Source organism: Mastigoproctus giganteus, chromosome 8 (assembly GCF_048544385.1).
Source record: "Mastigoproctus giganteus isolate SK-2022 chromosome 8, ASM4854438v1, whole genome shotgun sequence".
Taxonomy (NCBI): Eukaryota; Metazoa; Arthropoda; class Arachnida; order Uropygi; family Thelyphonidae; genus Mastigoproctus; species Mastigoproctus giganteus.
In genome coordinates this window covers 222,779,057-222,796,346 of record NC_143582.1, presented here as the reverse complement: position 1 = coordinate 222,796,346, position 17,290 = coordinate 222,779,057, and the positions used below count along the sequence as shown (strand labels likewise).

At 34.2% G+C, this 17,290-nt stretch overlaps 1 protein-coding gene across 1 annotated transcript in view; it reads right to left on the bottom strand.

Moving 5' to 3' along the window:
* RhoGAP68F (Rho GTPase activating protein at 68F) overlaps positions 1-17,290 on the bottom strand; it is a 132,491-nt gene that overhangs the window by 76,618 nt on the left and 38,583 nt on the right. The window contains exon 2 of the mRNA XM_090380518.1: positions 8,377-8,487. Coding sequence (XP_090236644.1) covers positions 8,377-8,487 — 111 coding nt within the window. The remainder of the gene's footprint in view (positions 1-8,376; positions 8,488-17,290) is intronic.

Sequence of the window (17,290 nt, the reverse complement as noted above, 5' to 3'; positions counted from 1 at the left end):
AAAAATAAAAAAAATAATTAAAAAATAATAAAACGATAAAAAAATAAATAATAAATAAATCATAATAATTAATAAAAGAAAAGGAAATTAAACCTATCATCCTATGCACTTCTCTCACCCGAAGGTACTATCCCGATAACCTTTGAATTTCCCCAAACTGTCGGCCTCTACCACCCATGTAGGCAACTTATTCCAGTAATTTAAAACAACTCGCTGGCTAAAATAAAACTTCCTGCAATCCAATCTAAACATTTCCCCCCCGTAACTTGAATTTATGTCCCCTAGTTCTAGCATGATTTATAATCTTGAAATTTCGTCCTCATTCATTTTACTGATGCCTCTCAGAGCCTTAAACACCTCAATCAAATCTCCTCTAAGGTGTCTAGTTTCCAAACTCTGCAACCCACATATTCGAAGTCTTTCTTCATAAGGATGCCCTTTTGCCGATCTCACAAGGCGAGTTACCCATCTTTGCACCCTTTCAAGAACCTCGATGTCTTTCTTTAGGTGCGGTCTCCATACTTGAACACAGTATTCCAAGTGTGGTCTCACAAAAGCTTTATATAATGGGATTATCATATCCCTATCTCTACTTGCAAAAGCACGATAGATCATTGATAGGACACCATGGGCCTTCCTTGCAACGCTCAGAGAATTATGTCTGACCATATATTAACACTCAAGTCCCTTTCCTCCAGTACAGGATTTAGTTGAACTCCACCAAGTGAACAAGTTATTTTGGGATTACTGTTTCCCAGGTGTAATACCTTACACTTTGTTGGATTAAAGCATAGCTGCCATTTTTCTGACCATTCCTGAAGTCTATCTATAAGAAGTTCAGCTTGACAGCGATCATTAACTACTCTACCAATTTTAACATCGTCTGCAAATTTAGACATCACGCCCTCTATCCCTTCATCGATGTAGTTTATGAAAATTAAAAACAACAGTGGTCCTAATACTGATCCTTGGGGAACCCCACTTCTTACATCAACCCAATCTGAGGAATAGCCATTTATCACAACCTTCTGACTCCTGCCCTGAAGCCATCCTGCTATCCATCTAAGGATTTTCCCAGCGATTCCAATCTGTTCCAGCTTATAAAGCAAACGCTCACGTGGGACTGAGTCAAAAGCTTTGCTGAAATCTAAAAACAATGTCGAAATTATTCCCTAAATGCAGCTCGTGAGTGACCCTTTCAAAATAGCGAACCAGATTTGTTAAATATGATTTTCCCTTTACAAAACCATGCTGAGTATCCTTGAGAATTTCAATTCGATCCAAATGATCCTGAATTCCACCCTTGATCATTGCCTCCATGATTTTCTCTACCACTGAAGTCAGACTGACAGGTCGATAATTTCTCACTTCACTCTTAGAGCCACCCTTATGTATGGGAGATACATTGGCACTTTTCCCATCCAAGGGAATCTCCCCAGAGTCTAGTGATGCTCGCATAATTAGCTTCAATGGTTTAATGCCCTCACTTGCCGCCCCCCCTTAAGATTATAGGGTATATTCCATCAACTCCAGGAGCCTTACTGGCCTGTAGGCTCGAAAGTTTTTTCATTAAATAATCTTGTGAAATTTCAATATCATTAATTACATATTTTTCAACTTCGCTCCCAAAATTTCCCATTGCCACAAAAGGTTTTTCATTTGTAAATATTGATGCAAAATAACTGTTGAGTTCATCTGCAACGGCAGCTGGTGTATTTAATACTTTCCCCTTTCCCTTACATAAAGGTCCGATCTGGTTTGTCCTGCTCTTGTTGGCATTTATATATGGGAAGAATTCCTTATATCCCCCCCCCCCCTCTTTGCTCTGTTTGCTAGTGATTTCTCATAAACTGCCTTTGCCTGTCAAACCTTTTCTGTGGCTCTATTACAGATCATCTTGTAGCTGTTATAGGCTTCAATACTTTTTATTGCTTGGTAACCTTTCCATGTTTTAACCTTTCCACCTTTTTCTGCTCAAGTAATGTGGCAACTTCACTATTCATCCAACTTGGAACCCTCCTCGTGGAGTATTTTTTTAATGGTAAACACACATTCAAGGCATCTGTGATTAATGTTTAAGCATACCACAGTTCAAATGTATTCATTCTCTGTGCGATATCTACCCAGTTAATAGAGGTCATGTAGCACCTTCAGGCATCGTAATTTCCTTTTCTGAAATTAAAACCCATTCCTTTGCCTTTTACTGCTGCTACCTCTCTCATCATCGTCCACCGTAGAACTCCGTGATCACTTCCTGCTACTGGTTCCTCTACTGTCAGCCCTGTTGTGTCATCTGATTCATGGGTGATGATGAGGTCTAGTTTTTTTGTTTTTTTTTTTAGTTAGTTGTTGGTGCATCGGCTTCTATGGCCATAATGCACCTCCCAAGATTTTTGCAGTATTCTGATCCAAGCCTGAAGCGGGATTCGAACCCGCGACCTTTGAGTTGCCAGGCAGGCACTTTACTCACCTGACTAGCCCGGTCGGCATGAGGTCTAGGATATTCTTTTCTCTAGTACTTTCTCTGACATGTTGATACAAATAACATATCGTCTAGTTGATTTAAAAATTTTGTTCCCCATGTCGAGTTTCCTTCCCATTTACTCCAATCAATTAGAGGCAAATTGAAATCACCCATAATAAGAATGCTTACTTGCCCATTCCATTTGCATGTAGAGGCTTTCAACAAGGCTTTCAAGAAATGTCAACTAGTTCGTATGTACATATTACAGTATGTATTAATTATTCCGATTATCACGTATATTCTTCCAATTTTCATGTATTTTTTAATTGGTAAGGTAATAAAGGGTAAATTTCTGCTTAATATATCTTTGCTTTTATAACCTGTGGATAATATTGCTCCTATTTTCGCTAATTAGAATCGCTGTTTAATAGAATTAAAATTCAATTTACAAACGTGATCACAATGACCGGTGCTTACTGCACATCGTATAGTGAACGGTACTTTATTATGTTGAGTTTGTCGTAACGTGATTCGATTCTACAAGTGAACCAATTGTAAAAAAGTGGGGATACATTGTATTTTTAATTATTTACGTGAAACTTCAGAAAATTGGGGCAGCCACTAAATCGGGCCAAAATGCACTAGTCCTGATGTGTCCCAAATAACCGGAATGGACTCTACATATTATAGTACATATTAATTAAGCTATGTATGTAAGCATAAATTTATTTTTTTTTGCTAACTGGAAAATATTCTTCTGATTTTCACGTATCATTTAAAGTGGGGATCCACTGTATTTTGTTGGGAGATCCCTAGGTTAGGTTCTGTGCTACTGAACTTGTGCTTGTTTGAGACCATAAAAAATAATTGTGACTTCGAAGAGTTCGTGACTTTTATAGAGAGCAGAAGGGTATGAGAAATCTAGATGCTGCAGAAGAGATTGTGTTTAGCAGTGATGAAGAGGAAAAAAATTAAATGAAGGTACATTATCTGACATATAATGTATTACAGTTTGTAAGGTAAGATGTTTGTTCAGTTATTACTATTTAAGTTACTACTATTATAAAAATAATAGTTAAACTATTAAGTTATTACTACTATAAAAATTAAAGTTTCTGATACAAAAAAAAAAAAGGTGTATTTTTGTTAGCTCTTGAAACATAATCCCCCTTTTTGTACTGGTTCTTAGTCACGTATAAAATGGTTTCACATTACACGAAATTTTGTAGGAACCAAACTACCGTGTTATACGAGGGTTACCCGAATCGAGAGTCTACTGTGTGTATATACATATATATATATATATATATATATATATATATATATATACACACACACACACACACACACACACACACACACACACACACACACACACACACACACACACACACACACACACAGTAGACTCTCGATTTTCCGGGATAGATGGTAAAAAACAAATCCCGGATAATCGATTTCCCAGTTAATCCAAAAATACAGGAGTCCCTGACATATGTAAGAGACATGTTCCAGGATTTCTTACTTCGTTGAGTTTTACGTAACTCAGGAATGACTAGTAACATATTACTACTATATTGTTATTGACAAATCTGAATTCAGCACGATACTTGTTATTGTTTGACCATTTTTATACATTCTTATTAGTTTAATTTTCTGATCAAAATTGATTGCGTTCCTTTTGTTGGTCAATTTACTAGTAGCACTGTCACTTATTCCCTTAGTCGGCACCGTGATAACAGTCAAAATGAAATTTTACTAAAGCACATTTCTGGAGGTTAACAAAATATAATAAAAACAATTTGCACTGTCCGTTTTATTGGGCATTTCTGTTAGCGCAATCTATTATAAACAGGTAGTAAACTCGATCTTATTGCATTTGCGATGATACCAATAGCTGGAATTCTGTGGGTTTTTATGTTATTATGGTGAAGTGTGTGTCCCCTTCATTGAAATCTTCAGTCATAAAAAAAAAACCATAAATAATTGTAAGAATCTCTTTTTTTCCTATTATTTTGCTTGTTACTCCGATTTCACTTGTGCAATTTATGCGTGCCGTGATCGTTGTTATTGATTGCTTATTATTATTTTTTTTTTGTTTAAAATATTACAATTCTAAAAATAAAAAAAAATTGAGTGAAAATAAATTTACGTAAATCCGTAGTTGCCTAAGTCGGGGCCTTACTGTATTGAAAAATGTTCAGCAACCTACATAAAAAATATGGCAATAGACAAAAAACAAAAAAACCTTACCAAGTACTACTCACGTGTCCAATACGATGCTTCCCTTATTTTTTGTGATGTCGATTTTAAATTGAATAGCTTCCCTTCATTTTTTGCAATGCCTCGTATGGTTTGGTCATCAACATTATAATGGTTAATCAAAGATTTAACTGATGCACCGTTTTCAAACTTTTGAATAATTTCAAGTTTTTGTTTAACTGAAAGCGCAACTCTTTTGTGTTTACCCATAATTTCGCGATTTATATACAAAAAAAAAAAAAATTACTATAAAAAAAAATTGACATCCCTGACATAAATAACAAAACAAAATTTGTCTTTTTACGGTGCAACGGAATGCAACAACCGACGTGACGCACTAAAACAAACTAAACATTTGGTCTTTTTTTTTTTTTTTTTTTTTTTTGAGCTGCAGGTGTGGGGTTGCAAGATAATAGACACATTAATCTTCCAATGACGACTTATAACGCCACTTCTTGTCGCTTATTTATGATTTTTTTTATTTTTTTTTTATTTAGAGTTAAGTGTCCTGGTTAATCTGATCCCAGTAAATAGAATCTGCTGTATGTATATATACAGCACTGTATATATACTTTCTTTCTATTTTCAAATAAGATTTGTGCTGCAAGGTTATTTCCACTGTCTGATCAACAAGGTTGTGCTCAGTGTGTGGACTATAGACAGGATGCCTGCAATGTGTTAACTTTTAATATAAATTAATAATCAATCCAAAAAAAAACTCCAGACATTAACCTAATACCCTAAAGAAAAATAATGCTCAGTCAAATATGATTCCAGATGGTATAGGAATTACAAGCTCGTATTCTGACAATGCTCTTGTTGGCTTCCTTGAAGATATGACCATATCTCTGTGGGAGAATATTTCACAATCCACATTGTGATACACAGGATGGATACTACACAATATTTTAGGCCTTTTGATCTGTACATCAAACCCTCAAACAATCCAGTACTGTTTGCTCCTTCTACAATCTCCTCTATCCTACAAGTTAGAATCCAATCAATAGTAACTCCCTTGTAAACCAGATTAATTTATAGGCAAACATCAGAAATCTAAACATCAATTTTCAATCCACTGCACAAAGCTTCAATCTACATTCTAATAGTCTCTTAGTCAATATGTTTGTTGAGTTAGCCACACTAGTTTTGATCTTGACCCTGATATCAGGTTTCACAACAAAGTGTGCATTAAAAGTAGTTTAGACTCACTGATATCAAACTTTAACTTTAGTAGACCTGTTATCACCTGTTTCAATGAGATTTTTACATTATTTTATTCCTTTGTTAAAATCTCAGTCTTTGAACAAACTGCTTATTTCAGCTATTTCAAAGAATATGTTATTAATTTGCATTATAATACTTTGTCATGGCATGACTAATGATGGTTAATTCTTGATGATAATCTGAAGAAGAATAATAGTTATCAGAATAGCCAAATGATAAAGGAAGCTAAGTTTTTGCTGCTTCTACTAAAAAAAAAAAACAAACTTCTTCTCTATCACCACTTTACCCAATGAGTACTAATTCAATTTTTCCTTGAACTTTCCCAAAATCAGTAACACTGTAATGGCTAATCTATTCCAGTGATGAACCATTTATTGACTAAATGGTCAGGGCCAGCTTAAAGCACAATAGAGCAGTTCCTCTATGAACAGGGTGCCAAAATTTAGGGGGGGGGGGACACAATGCCCTGAAAATTCACTGATTTGCTGTAAATTTCAAGTCGGAAAGGGCACACCAGAAAATCTTGCACAGGCCACTGATAGACCTGGGGCTGCTTCTGCTAAAGGTAAATTTCCTGAGATCCAGTCTGTTGGTATTCTCATTCAGTTTATATTTACACCTCTTAGTTCTTTTCCCTCCCAGCTAAAATATGATTTTATTTTTCATTTAAGAACTCATATACATTTCCCCTATTAAGCATCTAATTTCTAATCTCTGAAAATCAAATCTTCAGAGCCTTTCATTTTTAAGGACATTCTACATTCCGTACTAGTCAAGTCATCCTCCACTAATCCCATTTGAAAAGTTCAAAACTTTTTTTTTTTTCAGATAGCACTTTGAGATCCTAATATATTTCAAGACTAGTCTCAATTTAATTACATGACAGAACCATACCCTCCTTTTCCCTACATGCAAAGGTCCAGTAAATTACTGATAAGATGTAGTTTGCCTTAGCTGCCTAATTATACTGCACGCAGAATTAAGTCTGCCTATATTATCACACCAAAGACTATCTTTAATTGTCCTTGGGTTATTACTCCCAGATTCAAGACCTTACATTTAGCAATATTTATGTCCTGGAGCAGATATATGTATATAAACATTTTTTGAAGTTGTTTCAAACATGTCCAATTAGGTATGAACAACCTTGAAATGCTTTAATAAGTGCTGTCATCTCTTATCTGTTTCCAAGTACTGTAATTGTACAGTTTATAACAGATGGCAATGCAAAAACAGCTTTTAAAGGTCAAAGAATATCCTACTTTTCAGTCAACAGTGTCCAATTTAATATTAATAGTGACAAATAATACAAGAAAGGAAGCTTCATCATCAGCAAAAATTCTTTGGAATTCAAATCTAGAAGTTATGAAACTGAATCGTATGATACACAAACAGATCTAGAAAATATTAGTGCATCAAAAAATAAGTAGCTATTATTGTTCTCCTTTTTTTTTTTTTTTTTTTTTTTTTCAAGAATTCTGATTCAATTCTTGAAAAATCAAATTTTACATTATTTTGGTCAATTTCCCCTCTAATTTCAGGAAACCAAGTTGTAATATGAATAAATTAATACTTCAAAGCAGTACTTTGAAGTATTAAATGAAATGAGAATATTCTTGTGAATATTCTCATTTCAAAGCACACAGAGCATGCTCTCTACTCACCCCACTAGCCTGACTAACTCAAAGTAAGTGTAGTTAGATTACACTAAAATGATAAAAAAAATTAAATATTTTTTTCAAAATAACCAAAAATAAAGGAAAGAAACAGCAAAATGAGTTTAACATTTTTATAGTTGATGTTTCTCCCAGTTAACAGAAATGAACATAAAGAAACCACTGAAATAAGCAGAATGTGGGGGTACAAGAATAACATTATGGAATCTGACAATTGCATTTCCTGATATCTGACAATTACTTGAATTTAGATTGAGAGGGTTTGCCTGTGGTTTCTTCCAAAGCATTGAAACAAAGTTTAATGAGGAAATATGGACATATAGTGACCACATCATTTTAAGAAAATAAAATATAAAAATGTCACAAAAAAATAAATAAAAGTATCGTTAACATCTTCTTTATTATCCATAATTGATATTTCCATTGACATTTCTATTTGATAGCTAGAGTCACCTGACAGTTTTGCTTTTGGCAGGGATTAATGGATTTCATATGTTGAATATGAAATTTTTCTTAAGTAAAACCAAAAAAAAAAAAAAAAAGTCGTTCCAGAGAAAATATGTAGAGAATAAATGAAGGAGAACGTCTTAAACTATTATGTAAAAATTTATTTAAAATATTATGCTTTTCTTTTCATTAGTTTTAAAAATGATCCAAGTCTATTACAAAAATTATAAGCTGTATTTTTTGAAAATTCCTTAACTGACAATATATCACTCTTTCAAAAATATTGCAATGAAATAGGCTCACCTGCTTCAGCAGCTTGCACCAATTCAGTATCATCAAACTCTAACGCTGGTTCAAAGTCACAGCTGTGATCACCAGGAACACTATCACTGTTTGAAGATCTAGTTGACTCCCCTGTTGAGAAGAATACAAGTAGTAAGAAAAAAAAATTTTCTACAACACAAACACTAATAAGATAAGATACTATGGAAACAACGATAACACAGTATAGATGATAAAAAAAATATCTGGCTGAGCACATTTCTCAAAGTGAACATGTGTCAGTTGTAATTCATACTCAACCCTATATATCTGGATGCAGGTAGAAATTCATATTAACCTCATCTTCATATGAAGCTGCAGAAGTGAGTAATTCCAACTATCAAATTTTATATATATATCACATTTGTGGTTTTAAAGCAAGACTATAGTAATTGTCAAGGTGGATTTTATTCTACATGATTCTTTTCTATATTCAATAAGTAATTATTACACAATGATGACAAGATGTTTTGATATCATCCATTAAGCCTCTTTCAACAAGAGAGGGAAAACAAGAAAAAAGGAATTTAAAAACTTTAAATAAAGTTTGATCTCCTGTGTTTGTCACTTTCCAAAACCATAAAAGTTCCCTACATCTTATAATAAATCTAAAATCAGAATTTATCTTTTTGCTTCAATATTTCCATCATCGTGCTTCCAGAATTATTTTTGTTCATCTCTATTTAATGTTTATAAGAAAAATAATTACTATTAGTAAATGGCAAGTATTTATGACAAAAACACATTCAGAATCAAAAAGTAACATTCATAAAAAATAACAGAGAAAAATGATAAATATCTAAAGAGAATAAAGATCAAAAATAGGGTCAGAGTTTAGATAAAAAAAACTGGAAAGATGTACAAAAGTTAAACTAATCTTGGAAGGTTTTGTGTACCCATAAAATTCACTAACACTGACTAAAATTCACTGACCATACTTTGTTTATTAAAATTATAAAATAACTTCATAATTATATACTATCCAATACTAAACCAAAATTTACAAATGATAAACATTCTAAACAGTTTTGCAGGTTATCTAAACTTCAATTTGCAGTATTTTCAAAACAAACATCATAAAACTGAAATATTTTATATGATCCATAATTTAAAATTTTCTCAGAGAATAAATATGAACAAAAGCAAAAGAAACCTAAAGAAAATATTTCAAAAACTACAATTTGACAGAAAAACTTTTGGATTTTGGAGAAACATATACACAAAATCTCAACATTATACAAACAAACATACCTTCACATAATATAGAAGTTATTCCAGTACAAATCAGTGCAAGTTACATATATAATACATGCCCGCATAAAATACTTGTGTACATATTATGTACAGCAGAATATCAATTTAGTAATAATATTAATAGTGACAAATCATGCAAGAAAGCAAGCTTATACAGAAAAAAAAAAAAAAAAAAAAACACTACCCACCTCATCTGTCCATCCCCTCTAAGAATTTGTATACTGCTTCCTTGAATTTATTCAAACTATCCACTTCTACAACAACAGATGAAGTCCAATCAATTACTCTCAGGCTAAAAACAAATGTTTGCACATCTATCTTTCATCATCCTTTTTCAATTTATGTCCCCTTATGAGCATTGTCTGAGAAAGAGTAAGGGGTGCCATCAGCATTAGTTTACTCAATCCATTTAAAGTTAAACACTTCAGGTCTCCACGTAGGTGTCTAGTTTCTAAGCACTGCAATTTGTAGAATTGAAGTCGCCCATGGTGGGAATACCCCTTTATATCCTTAACTAATCTTGTTGCTCCTCTCAGTACACATTCCAACAGTTTCACATCCCTCTTACGAAGCTTCCAAGACCTATATGCAGTACTCAAGATGCAGTCAATCTATTAATTTATACAGGGTGATTTTTTATTCATCAAACTATTCCTTTTCTTTGCAGTTTCATTAAGATTCAAATTTTTTGCACCAACATCTTTACTCTGTAGAGAATGATTTGGTGATTTGGTTGGCAACACTGAATACACTCCAGAGTTGTCCTCGAGTTCCTGGATGAAACTTTTGAAAACTGGGTGGTTTCTAACTGCTACCACTGAGACAAGTAGCAAAAGAGAAGCATGGCCTCCAATAAAACCTGATTTAAATCAATGTGATTTTTACCTTTGGGGTTACCTTAAAGATAATGTTTCAGAAGGATTCACTAACTGTTCCTGCATGAAGAAAGTGATTGAAGATAAAAAATTTTTTCTGTCAGAGGAAATGTCAAAACATGTTCTTTGCAAATTCAGACAAATTACTGATAAATATGGAAAGGCACACTGAGCACATTATGGTACAAAATTTCCTGCCACTGCTAAATGCAGTTGAATTAATTTCTGATTCTAAACAATATTTTATGTTCTTGATGAATAAAATACACCCTGTACAATGGGATAATGAACTTCTCATCCCTGCTAGCAAAATTTTTGTATATCACTGAGAGAACCCTATGAGCTGTCATAGCAGCCCCAGAGATACATTCCTGTATCTCTTTCACTATCCACCACCCTACATGTGATACCACCGAATTGTACATTGTTCTGGGATTACTTCTGCCCATGTGAAGTATCTTGCATTATCATTATAATTTAGGATTTTATATAAAGTTTGCCTTGAGGACAAAATTTCTGTAGTTTAAATTGAGGAAGTTCTTAAATGGGGATTACATAAAATTGAAACAGAGAAATGGCACTCCACTGTTAATTACAAATATACTTTAACCTTAAAAAAAAATAATAATAAATAACAAAAAATTTGTTATTTGTAAGAACTTATAATACTAACTGAAATTTCTAGAGACAACATTTATATATCATTCCTTCCAACATCCCTTCATACTTTTATTTATTTTTTCAAATCTCTTTACTTTAATTACTATTAGGCTAAAATTTATATCTATAAATTTCAGTTATTATTAATTCCAGTTTTAATTTTGCATCTTCATTGTGTCAAATATAAATTTAATTCTCATTTTCAATTATATTGGTAACAAAGTTTTTCATTTTCATTTATGCTTTTTACCCATTGGCTTGTGGTTTATATCAGAAATAACGACATGTTGCTATTTGGCTTGCAATTTCTGGTCACCTGATGAGAAGCTGGTTCTGTAGGTTGTGTGGCAACATCCTCATCTGATTAATTTTTATGTAATTATGTATTTCTATTTTGCATATTTTATTAGTTTAGCACACCCAGGGTTCTGAGCTGGATATCATCATTCTTCTTGTTCTTGGTGATTCCCTTCTACTTCTGACTCTTGTTTTCTTTCTCTCTCTCTCTCTCGCTCGCTCTCTTTTTTTTTTTTTTTTTTTTTTTTTTGTAGTTGTTGGCGCATAGGCTTCTGTGGCCATAATGCACCTCCGAAGGTTTTTGCAGTACTTTGATCCAAGCCCGAGGCGGGAATCGAACCCACGACCTTTGGGTTACCAGGCAGGCACTTTACCCACCCGGCTAGCCTGGTCGGCTCTCCCTCTTTCTCTCTCAGGGTAACTTAAAAAAAATTTTTTTTTTTTTTTTTTTTGGCTGGTGCAGCCTCAGGCTTCCTTGCACCATGTGGCTAATAATAATAAATTTCACTCTCTGTTTCTCTCAACTTTCTTTAATTTTCTTACTTTTTTTTTTTTTTTACTCACTGTTCATTTATTCCTTTTCCTCTCCCCTTAAACCTAGGTTTAGCATTTGCTGCCTTGGACTGCACTAGACTACATCCCCATTTTTCTACTTTCTTATTTCTACATTTATGTTCAATTTAACACACTTTTTTTCTTTTATCTTCTTCACCACACATCCAATTTTTTCAATGCATTAATCCTGGGGATGTTAAAATACCATCATCAAGCTTCACCATTTTGTGTACTTTAGTGGTGATGAACTCAGTTTTGTTAAGCAACTAGCAATTTTTGCAGAACTGATTGCATGCCAAGAAATTTTTTAATTAATATAGTTTTTAATTATATTAATTATAAATGAACACTGTCAGTGTAGTACCACTGTCAGTGTGGTACTACATTGACAGTGGTAGAGAATGAAAAGGACCTGGTGGTAATTGTGCAGGCAGATATGAAGTTTTCTGAGCAGTGCAGATGGTCTGCAAGAGTAGTGTCTTATCATGGTGTCTTGTCAATGATATACAGGAATTTTTCTAGCAGGGTTAAGGTGATTATCCCCTTGTATAAGGCAATGGCCAGGCTACACCTTGAGTACTGTATACAAGTCTGGAGGCCTCATTTTAAGAAGGGTGTAGAGCTGCCAGAATAAGTATAGAGAAGGGCAACAAGATTAGTGAATGGAACAAAGGGTTGCTCTTACGAAGAAAGGCTTAAGTTTTGCAAATTATCTACAATTCTTCTACAATTGTTTATCTACAATTCTTCCCTCTTGCTCAGAATAATCACCTGAGAGGGCATAAATTCAAATTGAGGAAAGACAGGTGTAGGATAGATGTGTGGAAGTTTGCATTTAGCCAGTGGGTGGTTGATTGTTGGAACAAACTTCCATCTATCGTTGTAGAAGTTGATAGCTTAAATAGATTCAAGGCAGAACTAGACAAACATTTGGAGCGAGTGGATGGGTGAAATGAGAGGGGGGGGGGGTTTTGTTTTTTTTTGGCTGATGAGCTATATAAGCTTGCTTTCTTGCATCATGTGCCTTTACTAAAGCTAATGCTAATTTTATTCTCTACAGAATAGCATTACAGAGAATAAATAATTGTCATATGCACTGCTAGGACATTATTTTAACTCCATCTTTCTCTCCAAGGCAGTAACTGCCTCCTGAACTAATGTCTTCTGATACTTCAAGGTCAAGGGGCTATGCCGCACTAGTGTAATTTGCTAGAAGGAGGTTCAGTTTGACAATTATCACAAACTATGTCTATTGGATGTTATAAAATTGCAAGAATAGTAACATTCTGACTTATTTGATACTATTTCTCCAGCATGTCCTTATATTTCATGGCAGAGTTCTTAGTTCATTTTATGATATACAGTAAACTCTCGATTTAACAAATCCCGATATAACAGATTTCAGATTTAATGGACCGAACAAATAATAATACAGTAATGTACATATTAACCTCGACCATATTATTTTTTTTAGGTTATACAAAACCTCAGTGTTTTTATTAATTAAAAATTAATAAAAATTACCTATTTACCTATTATCTACTTTTATTTTTATAATCAAATTCAGGAAATTGTTTTTTTATTCTTTCTGAAAACGTGTTCAAATAGCTGTTTTCCCAGATTACAGATAAGAGTAGGTGACGACTTGTGAGCTGAACATGACTCGGGACTCTAAACTGCAGGTCTACTGACTCGCTTTGTTTCGGTCTCAGTCTGCCTCAAGCTATTGTGACGTCAGGTTGTATACAGAGTGTTCCTGTGATTTCTGAATTGTGATTTTATTTATTAAATAATTTTGCAATCCTTACAATTTAAAATGGCATCAAGTGATAAAGGAGTTAAAAGAAAGCATGTGAACTTAAATGTGGCACAGAATTTAGAGCTAATTGAGAAATTAGAACAAGGTGTCTCAGTAGCACGTGTTTGTGAAATTTACAGAGTAAAAAAACAAAACTGTTTCTGATATCCGTAAATCAAAGGCCAAACTGCAACATAATTTTATATTTTACAGTACTGTATATTGTATTAAAGCTTTTTTTTTTTTTTTTTACATTAAGAAAAATAAAAAATGCCCCCCCAAAGTTACATTTGATTTAATGGCCTTTCAGCATTAACAGATACCCCTTCTGCCCTATTAGTCCATTAAATCTAGGGTTTACTGTATAGTTATCCATATGGACAACTACATATTATACATCCTTAAGAACCTTATATCCTTAGAACATCATCAATAGCTTGAGAAAAAATAATGCTACTCTGTGCTATTTTTCTTGCCTTTACTGTCTGCAGACACTACTGTCTCTCCAGTAACAAACCTTGGGCTTATGCTCTTTATAAACTCTGTTTATCTAAAAGCCAACCTAAAGTTACTCATATTTTTAACCCTAGGATGTTGACAGATGCCACTTTAATTTTTAATTACTTTTTCTTGGAATAAAATCAGATTCACCCACCTACACTTCAATACCTATATTCTTTAAATGAATTTCAGTTTTCATTTTGATTTATCCAAGTTATGAGATGTTATCTATTTGGCATCTAATAGATGGCATACAGCTGAATGTATTTTTGTTTCCATAATTATCAAAAGTTATTCTCATCCACCATAAATCCACCTTGAAAAATTATTTTTCAAATAATGAAAAGTTGGATAAATTATATAAATTATAATTAATAAAACACTATTTTCAATTAAACAAAAAAGCTAAACATGAAATTGCCGTACTATAAAAAAAAAATGGAATTTGTCAGGCACCAAAAAACAGTGTTAGAATTAGCAATAGCCTCAATGGTGCAAGGAAGCTTATGGCTCATGCTGCACCAGCCAAAAAGGAAAAAAGAATAAAATTTTTAAAAAATTAAATAATTAATAAAATAAATAAAATAGACAACCTGTGTTTCCCACCTCCTGTAGATTCAGCTGACCTTTGAATTTTGACAAACTGTTAGCCTCCATGGCTAAAATAAAACTTCTGGCAGTCCAGTCTAAACATTTCTCCCTCCCCTACCGTAACTTGAATTTATGATCACCCTACTTCTAGAATCATTTATAACTGAAAATTTCGTCCTCATTCCTCTCTCAGAACCTTAAACACCTCAATCAAGTCTCCTCTAAGGTGCCTAATTTCCTAGCTCTGCAGCCCACATATTCAAAGTCTTTCCTCATATGGATGTGCTTCTGTCAAACTCACCAGACAAGTTACCACTCTTTGAACCCTTTCAAGAAGCTCAATGTCTTTCTGTGGGCATGGTCTCCATAATGAACACAGTATTCCAAGTGTGGTCTAACACTAGCCTTATATATAATAGGACACCACTTGCCTTCCTTGCAACCTGTCTACAATTCTTGGAGAACTTCATGTCTGACAGTATCATAACACCCAAGTTCCTTTCCTCCACTACAGCTTTAGTTCAACTCCACCAAGGGTATAAGTTATTTCGGGGTTACTATTCCCCAGGTGTAATATCTTACACTTTGCTGGATTAAAGCATATCTGCCAATTTTATGACCATCCCTGAAGTCTATCTAGGTCACTCTGCTTAGCAGTGATCATTACCTACTCTACCAATCATTATATCATATGTAAATTTAGTCATCACACACTATCCCTTCATTGATGTCATTCATGAAAATCAAAAACAACAGTGGTCCCAATATTAATCTGAGGAATAACCATTAATCACAACCTGCTGCCTCCTGCCCTGAAGCCATCCTGCTATCCATCTAAGGATTTTTCATGCGATTCCAACCTGTTCCAGTTTATAAAGTAACTGCTCATGTGGTACTGAGTCAAATGTTTTGCTGAAATCCAAATAAACAATGTCAAAATTATTCCCTAAATCCACCCTGTCAAAATAGCTAACCAGATTAATTGATTTTTTTTTTTTTTTCATTATTATTAGCCATATGGCACAACGAAGTCTGAGACATATGCTGCACCAGCCAAAAAAATTCCTGAGTTGCCCTGAGAGAGAGAGAGAGAGAGAGAGAGAGAGAGAGAGAGGAATCACCAAGAAAGAAATGAATGATGATATCCAGCTCAGAACCCTGGGTGTGCCAAGCCCATACTCACCAGATGTGAGCCCTATTTGTTAAACATGATTTTCTCTTTACAAAACCATGCTGAGTATCCTTCAGAATTTCATTACTATCTAAATGATCCTGAATTCCACCCTTGATCATTGTTTTTACACAAATAAAGAACTCAGCAAGAATTCTTTACTTACGTAAACTCTAGAAGTAAGGGAATGAATCAGATTGGTCCACCTTGATATAGATGGTTCAACTGTTGATGATCGTGCTCAGGTAGCTAGCAAAACTGAATATGTATTTTGCATCTCCATTTATACATGAAGAGTTATTTAGGGAGGGAAATGCCAGAGGTGTATTAAACTCTGGCAGTGAGCTAAATGATTTTGTAATAACTAAGAGCAAAGTGGAGCAGAAACTGTAGAAGATAAACATAAGAAAGGAACCTGAGGTGGATGGGATCTATCCAGTTAGATTAAGGAGATGGCAAAGGAAGTTAGTTAGTTAGTTAGTTATTTGGTTTTTAGGAGCATTAGCAACTAAGGCCATATTACTCCGGGATATGCGGTGGTCATTCAACGACCTTTCCGCATCCTCCGTATTTGGTGGTGACAGGCTCGTACCCCGGTCTAATCAAGAAGCTTGTGCTACGCGCTGCTGCTCCTTCCCACCTGGCTAAAGAGGCGCCGCAAAGGAAGTAAGCAAACACTTAGCCATAATTATTAGATCTTCCTTGGACTCAGGGGAGGTACCCATTGACTGGAGTTGTGCAAATGTGACCCCAATTCACAATGGAGAATCAAAGGGTGACAAGTAATTACAGACCTGTTGGTATGAATTTCCATTAATTTCAACAGAACTTCTGTTCCAGGGAAATTAATGCAAGCACTGGTCAAAGAAGAACTGCAGGATCATCTAGACAAGACTTCAGTTATAGTTCAGACACAGCATGGGTTTGTTAATGGGAAGTCTTGTCTGACCAATTTCATTGGATACCATGATGTGGTCACAAAGGAACTGGATGCAAAGAATAATTTTGATATCATATACTTGGATCTTAGGAAGGCTTTTAATACTGTTGCACATGGAAGACTGCTACACAAATTGGAGAAGTGTGGCATTAAAGGCAAATTGCAGCTAGGCCAAACCCCATGTACCTTTTCTGACAGATTCTCAGTTATCGGTTGATTCAACTACTGCTCATCTCAGATGCCCAAATTATTCA